The 12,021-nt window shown below is 36.9% G+C and overlaps 1 protein-coding gene and 1 pseudogene across 1 annotated transcript; both read right to left on the reverse strand.

Annotated features, from left to right (window-relative positions):
- Positions 1 to 3,075: 3,075 nt before the first annotated feature.
- Positions 3,076 to 3,773, reverse strand: LOC141841903 (histone H3.3-like; annotated as a pseudogene).
- Positions 3,774 to 5,064: 1,291 nt separating this feature from the next.
- On the reverse strand, positions 5,065 to 6,855 carry LOC141841891 (protein LURP-one-related 8-like). Its single transcript, XM_074730093.1, has 2 exons — positions 6,555 to 6,855; positions 5,065 to 5,670 (listed from the first exon to the last, which is right to left on the reverse strand). The coding sequence occupies exons 1-2, from the start codon at positions 6,816 to 6,818 to the stop codon at positions 5,296 to 5,298; spliced, it is 639 nt and encodes a 212-aa protein (XP_074586194.1). The 5' UTR covers positions 6,819 to 6,855; the 3' UTR covers positions 5,065 to 5,295.
- Between the last annotated feature and the right edge of the window lie 5,166 nt (positions 6,856 to 12,021).

Genomic DNA, 12,021 nt, shown 5'->3' on the forward strand with positions numbered 1-12,021 from the left:
TTTTCTGTTAAAGGGCCAACCATTCCATTATTAAAAATAAATACATTTAGGATTATATATATATAAATATATTTTTCTACCATTTTCTCTTTTCAACTATGGCTTTTTACTCTTCAGCGTTTTGAATAATTTGTCAGATATGTCTCGTCCATGGCCATTTTGTACATCAATATTCAAAGCATTTTGGTCCGGCTTTCATTTGTGGCATTCTGTCAACCTAATCATAAATATTATAAACCCTAAACCCAAAGCATTTTTCGATCGGACTTTCATTTTTTTGTAAATATTAAAAATAGCTTTGGAGCTATGGTGTAAATGGTGAAATAAACTCCCTAAACAATAAATATTTAAATTTCACCTAAATTATATATATTATATCTAAAGAGTTTAAAAAATTTATGATACAATTCATCTGTATTTCTTGATTTACTTTAGTGATGGATAGAAAATTTCTATAGGATCGAATTCCCAATTAATCTCAAGTAATCCCCAATCTCCTCTCCCTCTCTCATCGCCATAGGAGAAGTGTAGTAAGAGTGACGTCGAGCCCGCGAGGTCGACACCATGAGGTCCCTCTCGGAAATCCCCAAGGTGGAGCGGGATCCGAGCGGCGACGAAGGCAACGGCCGCGGAGTGCCGATTCCAGCCTGCGTCCTTGAGTTCTTGCTGACGATGAACCACTCGGAGGGTGACAACCGTTGTCGAGAATATCCAATCTGCTAGTTCACGTTGTCGACAAACATGTGCATCTCCTTGATCGACTGATCGGTAGCTGTTCTACCTACAATATTCGTGTGTGCTTTTTTGAGATCTTGCAAGTTCTTTATTACTTGTCTCAGTAGGATTGAAAGGATTGAAGTACAGAACTTCTACGTTGAATGAAAAGAAAAGTCCAAAGAATTTTATCTGTTAAAAGTCAATGATTTGACATCATGAGAATAAATATATACAAAGAACATCAAGAGGAAGATGAGCTTACATGCTATATGATGAACTCATTCCTATTTGTTTCCATTTTTTTTCTAATTGTGTAACTCTCACTTATGTAGCTGCATATGAAATTTTCATTTCGTAGCAAGTAAAAAAGGCAATGGGATTTGTTCTTTCTCGGTGTATTGCATCTCGATTGCTTGTCTTTGCTTGCTTTTAGGAGTAATCAGTGTGCTATTCCTGCAGGTGGCTCCTTGTTGCAGAAACAAATGTTGGGCGACCGGAGATTCCCCAAACTGCATCTCGACTTGCAACGTCTTCTACAATTGTTTCCCTTGATCTTGCTCATGGTGAAAAATTCGTTCTTGCAACATTTGACTAATCTTGGTAGACAATGTCAACGTTGATAAGGATTCACATATTTACAGAAGAATTCTCATATGATGCTTGTCCTTGTTGGTATAGTAAAATATTGAAGAATCTTTTTTCACATAATTTTAAAATTCAAAGAACGTCAATTCATTTGTGGACATACATAATTAATGAGACTAAAGCATTCTACTACAACTAATTTTTAGTAAAAAAATTTAATATTATTTATTTTATAATAACAATTATATTTTTTTGTCAATAATATTATTGTGGAAAATATATATGTGAGAGCCTAGTCAAGAGAGAGACTTTAATGCAATATGAAATTTATATGATAAAAACTTGTACAAAGAATTATTGCACAAATGGAGAAAGAAACACACTCTACCCCTAAGAGACATGTTTGAAATGCATGGCAGACAGTTTAGAATGAGGGAAAATATATAAAAAGTTAAAAATTTGAAGGTGAAGAATGTCAGATTGGTATGGAATGAACTTATAATCCGAATGCTGATCGAGTTGATTCCATGATTATAAGTTCATAACCCAGCCATTCTCATTTTGGGCGGATCAGATCTACAAATTCTTTTATTCCAGTTAGTAAAAGGGATCTTGAACTGCTGAAATAGACCTACAAGCTAAAACAGGATATATTAAGCAATTGCAAGAATTGGGTTCATCCATATTCCTAGTATAGTAAATGCTATCACACATATAGTCATACTCAATTTGATGAAATTGTTTGATCTTCCTCGTTGCCTGACATGGTTGCTAGTAATTTCGCCAGGCGAGGTAAGGAATTGTGTAAACATCTAATATGCCGAGGAGACATTGAGACAAAGGGCAATGTGATCACCTGTCAAGACCTGTAGATTAATATATATTGTGTCTATTTTGAAAGAAAGAGAAGGAATCAATATAAATAATGATATTTGAAAGCATTGACATATTTATACCATGAAATTATTCAGGGGGCAGGGGGGCGACCGCCCCCAGGCGCCTCCCCTTAAGCTCCGCCACTGTTGGTATGGAATGAACTTATAATCCGAATGCTGATCGAGTTGATTCCATGATTATAAGTTCATAACCCCAGCCATTCTCATTTTGGGCGGAATAGATCTACAAATTCTTTTATTCCAATTAGTAAAAGGAATCTTGAACTAAGAAATAGACCTACAAGCTAAAACAGGATATATTAAGCAATTGCAAGAATTGGGTTCATCCATATTCCTAGTATAGTAAATGCTATCACACATATAGTCATACACAATTTGATGAAATTGTTTGATCTTAAAGGTGATCTTTTATAATTTCGCAAGTAAGAAGTTATTTCTTGATTTCGTCCCGTCATTAATAACTTAATTACTTTTAGATAATAAAAAGGATTACTAATCCTTAACTTTTCGAGGAATCCTTCATCAGTGGTTGTGAATGACTGACTTTTTCAATCCTTTCGACCTTGGTTCCGTAGGAGCAAGTCAGAAAGATTGAGAAATAGAACCATCTGATTTGATTCGTTCTCAATAGCCATGAGATGATCATCTTAGGGTGATCCTTTTGTCAACGGATGCTCCTATTACACTCGTAGTCTCTGAAGGAGGAGAACCAACTATGTAGCATCTACATCGATAATTCAAGCATTGTATACGTCATTAGTCCGATCCTTTGTAGGAACTACCCGTAATAACGAACTTGCAAAATGGATCCGTTTATCATAAAGAGATTCGTTGTTCCTGACCCTGCTTCACTGCAATTGGTCCACAAATTAGCATAAACTACGATAATATAACAATGTATTCTAAGTAAATTTTTTATACAGAAACAGATGATTGCGAGACAAACATCCTTCTTCGCATATAGGTAAGTTCACCTAACAATGAAAGATTGCATCTAACTAAGCGCGTTCACCACGGATCCGGCGAGCAAGCTGGATGTCCTTCGGCATGATCGTCACGCGCTTCGCATGGATGGCACAGAGATTGGTATCTTCAAAGAGCTCGACCAGGTACGCCTCCGCAGCTTCCTGAAGAGCCAGGACGGCGTGGCTCTGGAAGCGCAGATCCGTCTTGAAATCCTGCGCGATCTCGCGAACCAGCCGTTGGAACGGAAGCTTACGGATCAGCGGCTCCGTGCTCTTCTGGTACTTGCGGATCTGCGCGGACGCCACCGTCCCGGGACGATACCTATCGGGGTTTCTTCACACCGCCGGTCGTAAGGGCCGATTTCCTCGCCGCCTGTCGGATCGATAGAGGAGATCTTTATCAAAATTTAAAACGCCCCACAGAAACAAACACCTAAACGAGCAATCGATCGGAAAAATAGGCACCTTCGTGGCGAGCTGCTTCCGGGGCGCCTTGCCTCCGGTGGACTTGCGGGCGGTCTGCTTCGTACGAGCCATGAATCGACGCCGCAAAGAAAAGCTAGGGTTTGCAGGCGACGAAAACTCCAACTAACGAGATGAAAATACCCTGTTGGAAATAATGGGGCATATATATATCGGGAGATCAGAACGGTTTCGTTTGGTGCTACCGAGAATATAGCGAGATTGGTTGGGGAAAGCACGCAATCCGTGTGCTTTGTTCTCAATGGTGGATGAGAATGGTTGTGATTGGTTAGGATGGATCGAACGATTTACAACAAAAAGCAGACTTTTTTCTAGCAAACTACACAAGGTTGGGCCTTAGCTTAATATTAAAGAAAATAATTAATAGAAAAAACTATAGTATTAAAACTTTAATTAATGCTTATTAATAATTTAGTAGAAGTTCATTTACAATGAACACATTATTTAAAAATAATAAACTCGAATTTATAAAATTTAATAAACACTCAGCATCAATTTTCTAAATTTTTCTTTTTTTAAAAAATAATATATTTGGTGAGTTAGAATTATGTATAAAAATAATAGGAAAAAAACATAATTTGTACAGATTTTATTTTGAACAAAATAATAATTATTTTTAATAATTTTTTTATAACTCTCTGACTTCTTCTATTAGGATGACCATTAAGAAAAACGATAGTGTATAGTTTTAACATTGTTCTGTTTACCGTTTTTTATTGTTACAAGCTTGGTGTATTAATTAAATTAAAATTCTAATTTATTTGTCGTAACGTAAAGCGAGTAACGCGGTTCAAAACTCCAGCTAATCTAGATCATCTGTTAATTGTGTTCATCCTTTTTATGAAGGTTCATGGCGAAACAGGAGCTGAAATGTTCTGTCGGCAAAAGGATTCTTTACCTACGCAGTGAAGCAGCAAAGCTTGATGCTTGGAAAAAACATGAAAGCATGAGTTTCCTCATGAAGAATTTGCATCTGAGTTTCCTCTGTAGTTTCTAGGTAGTTTGGTGGTTGCCAAGATGATGTCTCAGAAGTGCCCTTTCGCTAAGTTGCGACAGGAAACAAACTGCTAACGGAGATGTGTGTCACCTTGTCAATAAATGGATGTTTACTCTGCCTCCGTCTAAGGCAAAAGTATGCTTTCCCATAAAGTGGTAGTCAGAAACAAACACCATGATGGAATCATAAGAAAGTGACACACTGCTTGCCGACTGCTGAGCTGATCAAATGAATGTGATACTTCCGTAAATTCCCCTGAATGTGAAATTTTCAGGGGAATTTCACCATTTATCGTCCTCATCCGACTATTGCAAACTTCAATCTTTTTTTATTTTTTGCAAAATAAACATTATTTGTCTCAGTTGTAGACGTTTCAAAGTCAGGATAGACAAGTATATTCAGTCACCTCATAATGTACAGTGAAACAACAGGCAGTGTTTTTTTCTTTCTTGTTCATCTTATCTCATCATGTTCATACAAGGTGACAATCTCATCTCATGTTCACACAGGGAGTCAGCTTTCTCTCTGTTTTCCCCTATTTTTAATTGTTCTATTTCCTTGGTTACAAATTCCGATGATATGGATGATCAGGAGAGCGCAACAAGTAACAACCTCATCAAATACAAGCTTTAACACGAAGGAAGCTTTAATCTTAACCTCTCAAGAGTGATCCTCTGGATCCAAACATTTGCTCCAGAAGTATCACTGCGGCCATTGCTAGAGATGAGTCAAATTCTAGCTCCACGATTAGTCGGAAGACATCAAGGCCGAGGGGAATGCCTTGAGCAGATTCCTTCCTCTTGATCTCAGCCATCTTCTGTCTGTTGTTGTCATAGATGGTGCAACATCGTTCCGAGTAAGAGCCCTCGATGTCATAGGTGAGGCATGCCTTTGCGCCAGAAGTGTATGGGGTCACTCGTGCCATCACTTTGGAGAGCCAGAAGCTCGTGTGCTTCTTGATGGCAAACTGGGGATTGGAGCTCTCCTCGCCATTGTAAATCAGCCAGTGATCTCCAAGGCTCAGCTTCTGCATGTTATAATGATACAAGAATCCATAACTATATATGAAAGTTGAATTATGCAGTTCTCAACTTATGATACTAGGAACACCAACTTTTAGAAGGATAAAAATATATATGAGAAATTTTCCAACCATAGTCTTTTTTAAAACGCTCCAAGATAAATTTCATGATCATCACACCATACATTGCTGGTGTAAAAAACATATCTTTTGAACTACTCCACAAGACCTATCAAACCACCATTTTGACTGTTTTAATTGCAATTGTGGGTTAACAATTGGTTGTTAGGTGGGGAGACACAAATTTGACCATCTACATAGAAGATTATTTGGCCAATGCATCTAGAATCTGATCTCCTAAAGCAAAGGGTTTAGTGCAAGCCATGGTAGTTCTTAGACTACTATCCTTGTCGTTGTGAAACTAACAGAAATCGACAAATCTAATGATCTCCTTCAAAACCGCCAGACATCTCCCTATTCATCAACGTAATAACGTCCATGCATACACAAAATAGTCCTAGTATTTTTCGGAAACAAACTAAAATTCAGAGCACAAAAATCAACTGAGAAGTTCTTGGTAAATTTTTGGGCTGTTAACAGCTTTACAACAGCTCAGTATCCATGAATATAGAACCTGCTGTACAAGATGCTCTGTTTGCTTGACAGATCCAACAAGAAATAGTTCTCGGATTCGTCTCTCTCTCTCTTATAAATGTTCAATCGATCTTTACTAATTCAAATGTTGCAATGCAACCACCAAAAAGGCTAGAAGCTGAAAGCTTTGGATGTAATCATTTTCTTGAAATCGCACTTTATCAAAATTCAAATTTCCGAAAAATAAATCAATTGCGATAAAATCCCGGTTTACAGATAGGAAATCCCTTCCATACCTTTCTCCGGATGGTGAGCAGCGGCTTGCCGGCGGCGTCCATGAGAACGATCTCATTCCTACTCCCCGACGAGTAGTTTTCAACTCGAAACACCAAATTTCCCGTGGCGTCGAACACCGTGAATCCATTCCCATTGAAGAGGAGAGACTTCCGCCACACGGTAAAGACCACCGCCTTCCCCTCCTTTCCTCCGCCGCCATAGGAAGATTCAGATTCAGATCTGATAGGATCCGCCCGAGAGGCGTTCGGGTGGACCTTCGTCATCGCCGCGGTGCTCTGGTCTCCGTTCGACGAAATCGTGGCGGAGGAGACTTGGCGCGACGGTCTGCTCTGCGACGGGAGCACGGCAACGCCGTGGCGTGAATTTATACACTGACACTTCGACCAAACCGCCCCCTCCGAGATGGATGATGACGACGCAGAGACACGTGCGATGTGCGTGAGGATGACCTTGGCGGTAGCGTCGGAGGATTAACTTTTGATAATGACACATTAAATGGAGGATTAGAATGATAACGACGGGATTGGGAGGGCTGATTTTGCCGGGTTTGTGGCTTAGCGTCGGCCACGTGGCGCGAAGAAAGGGACTGGTTGTCTTCTACTTGCCTTGTAAGGCGTAGAGCCGAAATAATAACAGTTAATTTAATCGATGGCCGTTGATATGGATGAAAAATAAATAAATAAATAAATAAAAAAGATGAACAGGTTAAAAAAATTGATTTAATCAATAATATTATATCGTATTGCAGCACGCCATCGAACCAGTTGCTGAGCTTAGCAGTGTTAACCAATCGTAGATAGTGTGAACGAATATCCCTGGGTAAGCTTGATATTTATCTTTAGTTTAATATATATATATATAATGAATAAACTTGAATGTACACAAGTCGTGAATTAATCGTGTATGATATTTATGAAAATTTAAAAAAAAAAGTCTCTTGACGGTTAAATTAATTCTAAATAAAGAAACGGTTGAGATGTTCCACGCCAAATCTTCATGTTATTTGTCACATGGATTTTTTTTTTTGTTTTTCTTTTTTGCTAGTTTATAAATCATATTCCTATACTTTTTTTATTATTTTATAATTTTGATGTATATTAGCGTGATACATTTTTATTACAGTTGGATAATTTATATATGTTTTTATTTAAAAGAACCCTATTACATATAATTCTGCATTTAAAGTTAATTCCTGTCTTGTTCATTTCGTCGTTAACATCAGCTAGCCTAGCTAGAAGACCTACATATCCATACAATTAATACCATCTATCAAAGCGGAGAACTACAAGCTACGCACTGCTCATTAAATTAACCTTTTATCAATACTGCATGACTTTATTATTTGTCTTGCATGCACGCAATACATACGAGTACGACCAATGAATCAGTAGTATGCATTCAGTACAACTGTTCAACTTTACATTATGTTCTTTGCTTATACGTGGCACGTTACCATGGAACTCCATTTCTCAAAGCAAAGCACAAGATTCCTTACGTACGATCATGACAACAAAGGCTTAATTATTAATTTGGGTTGCTTCTTTTCTCATGAATCTTAAACTACTCTTGTATATATCGTACTGGAAGACTATTATTAATTTATATAGTCACCTTAAACAAGCGAGTAGATAAACTCGATCGTAGCTAGGATAACTATAGCTAGCATGCTAACGAAGTGATGCAAGGTGGATTCCAACTTTATAAATTTCAAAAGAAGAAGCACGGTGTCAGGATGGTATTGGTGGATGCAATGCATGGGTGGTGGATCCCCACTGCACTACTCTCCGTCTCAATTGTTGTTCAGATAAGGAATAATGCCGCAAAAGACGACACAACGGTCGGGGAGAGGATGAGGAGAATGAGGACTGAGAGAGTCAGAGGCGGCGTAGGCGTGTAGCTATAATTATTATCAAGGAATTAAGACAAGGGACGACGATGATATATATATTTTCTATGGAAATTTAGATGAATGTCAAAAATGGTCTGTGCGCATGCTCTTCTTCCCCTGTCCCCCAATCAACCCCAGCTCTACTTTCTTTTGCTGTACCAGAGAGCGGTCGGTGCATGGTTGCTTAATTGACTTCCTTCTGCTGCTGCTAGATCTCTTGATCAGTAGCATACATATATATAATCACAAACTGATCACTTAATTTGATGCCTAGCTCGTCCAGTGGATGGTTGTCGTCAGATTCAGTCGGAAGACGACTACAGTGAGGCAAGAGCCGTTCATTGATGGTAGTCTGGAAGAAAAATCATCTAACACCAATTTGATAAATTCTATTATCAACTATTGAACTTTCGCCTCCGTATTTGGATTATTTGCTTGATCAGTCTTTTTGTCGGGAGTTTTAGGAGGATCTATCTCCATAGTCATCGCCTTCATCAATGTCAAAAGTGAACAGCGTTTCCAACGCTTCGCAGGCGACTTTTGAGCCGAAAGTCACATATCCAATAGATAATATAGATTGTCATGCATGCAGGATGAACTGCCACCAAAGTATGGCAGATGTAATTCATCTACAGGAAATAATATACAGCATATCTTTTCGGCGTCTAAATGTGTCTTGAATGCTTTGGCATGTTCTCCAGAATTAAAAGCTCCCAAATCAAACTTTTCTGATGACACGCTTGTTGACTAGACGCAATGTGGTTGTTGTCTTGTATCAAGGAATTGGTACAACATGAGAAATAACTTCAATATTCTCCCCACCAATCCAATTAATGCTTCCTTCCATATGAACCAATGACCACCTTGCCATAAAATTTTATAAGATATGAGACATCATTTCATACAATTTCCCATCTCAAGCCAATTTTCTGCAACTTCCTCCTATTCATCTTTTGTGACATTCTGTTTGAACAGACCATCTTTGTAACGAAGCCCAGATGGCCAGATCCCCAAGCAGGATAATTCAAAGTTGCCAAGGAATTGAAAAAACACGAATTAAGCTAGACGTCCTAGACCTCCATTCCCAAGTGCAACATCCAGTTCCTTCTCCGCGACATTCTTAAGAATGTGTCCTAGTTGCCTCAATGCTTCAGCTCCAAATTATCAATTGCAATTAGTAGTGTTCTTCGTTGAAGAAACTCCATTGAAAGATAGTAAGCCTGTTTCACATTCATGATTCATCATTTCATAATATGCGTAAGTCGCATTCCAATTTATTATTAGTGCATCACAAGCACTTTGTGCAGTAGCATAGTAAGCCTTTGGAAGATAAAACTCTCCCGAGATAATGAGGGAGTGAAATCTTGTGCCTCCAGATCCTTCCTAGACCCCTGATTTCTAGCATCTGTTCTCTCAAATAAAACAATGCATCCTCCTCTCTCCAATTGCAAGATGATCTCCTGATTTATCAAGATATCCATAGAGGACTTGTTTGATTCTTTCCCTTCCAATGGATATTCAAAGATCTCCATTGTATTTGTTTGATTCTTTCCCTTCCAATAATGGATATTCAAAGGTCTCCATTATATCTTATGGAAGAGTTTCCTTATTTGACTCTAGCTTTCTATTTGCAACTTTAGCTTTCTCTTCCACTTCGATCCTCGAGTTATTGTTCACTTGAGAAACATCCTTATCAACTTCATCATTGTCATACACATCATACACTAACTCGCTAATTATCTTAATCTTGTTATGTCTTCCGCGATCAATAAATTGTGATCCTTTTGATTGCAAGTTTTCTATAGCTGATTGCTCTGTGTCCCAGTTCACCACGACGACAACATATAATAAGAGGTTTATGATTAACTCGTGATGAGTGCTAGATAGAATGCAAATCTTGAGGGTGAGTTGGTCAACGGTTTTGATTGCTCTTAATCATTGACTTTTGATTTAATTTGTAATTTTTCATCAACTAGGACACGTTGAAAAGTTGCGTCCTAACTCAATGTATAAAATAGTTGAGATAGGGATTGAGTCTTCGTATTGTTCTTCTCGATCACGACTTCTGTGATTGTGATAGGGATTTTAAAAAGTGAAATCAAAATTAGGATAAGAAAACTTACGACCTTCAAGATCCCACGTTATTAGATGCTGAATTAATTTTGTAACTTTTCTTTGTAAATCAAGAATCTCATTTTCGATTTTATAATCACGGTGCTAGGCTTTCTTAGTCGGAACCTATCTATCACGACCGTGATGATCATCCATGAGATTTGATATGCTCTAATACCAACTGACGCGGGATGAAATAACAATTATCCTATAGACAATATTAATTTCATTGATCGATTGTGAATATCAAAATCAATCTTCTAAAATTTATTAATTGGAAAGAATACTAAAAGATAAGTAATAAATAACATTGAAAAAAATTATTATTAATTTAAAATATATTCTTAAATATTATTTAAATAATTATTTAAATAAAATTTGAAGATGTAAAAAAAATGAACAGGAAGAAAAAAATTAATAGAAAATAAGATTTTTTAATCAATTCAAAATTTTAAAAATAAAAAAGATGAAAAAAATAAAATTTCTGGATACTACTGATCAAGAGATGGCTGCTAGAGCCAACGCGCGCATGCAACAGGGAATCTTCGAGGAGTCTTCATTTGGTCGTTTGGTGGTGCGCAAGTGTCCAAAGAAAAAGAAAGAATTAAGAAGGAAAAACAGTCGCCAGGTTTCCATTTGTCGTCGAGATTAATAAAACACGAGCGTGGAGAAGGGTGGTCGGCTGCACGCGCGGACGACATTTTAAGAAAACTTGACTCTGACAACAAATGATATGTTAAATATTACATGAATAAATTTATTTTTAATATTATATGATTAACTAATTCATTTAATAAGTCAAGTAATTTGATTGACTTAAATTGGCTAGATTATTTTTTTTTTCAAAAAAAAATTAATACCGATCATTTTCAAAAATTGCATTAATTTACTTGTAAGATTAAACTGCATTCACCTTCTGTTTTCTAGAACTCTTTAATTTTGTATTAGTGATCGCATTGTTTTGGTAAAAGAGTTTGAGGGGCCTAATTTATGTCTTACATATATATGAAACATTGGGGCCCGATTAATTGGGATTTGAGTTATTGGAAATTAAAAGAAAATTACAAATTGGAACCATTCATTATTCTTACTATATAATATATATACAGATGCAACGTACATATGTTCTCTTATGACAATGCAATGCATTGATGTAAGTCTGGATCTTGTTAATTAATTTTTTTGGTCAAATTTATTTAATTAATTTGATTACACTAGATCATGCAAATAAGATCTTGGTTAGTCAAAAGTAGTAGTGCATGAGTTACTTCTAAATATGGCAATATAATAGTTGCTTCCATACCCAAAAAAATATTTAATGTGTTTATATATCTTAATCATTAATAATGATGTACTATACACTAAAAGTACAATTAATAGCTCAATTTTTAAACAAGTAAAATATATATGCACTAGGTATTGTTTTAATAGAGGTGCTTTAATAAAAACATAGAATGAAACTTTTA

This window comes from Curcuma longa, chromosome 1 (assembly GCF_044706935.1).
Source record: "Curcuma longa cultivar G26 ecotype Majalengka, Jawa Barat chromosome 1, ITB_CL_G26_1.1, whole genome shotgun sequence".
Classification (NCBI taxonomy): Eukaryota; Viridiplantae; Streptophyta; class Magnoliopsida; order Zingiberales; family Zingiberaceae; genus Curcuma; species Curcuma longa.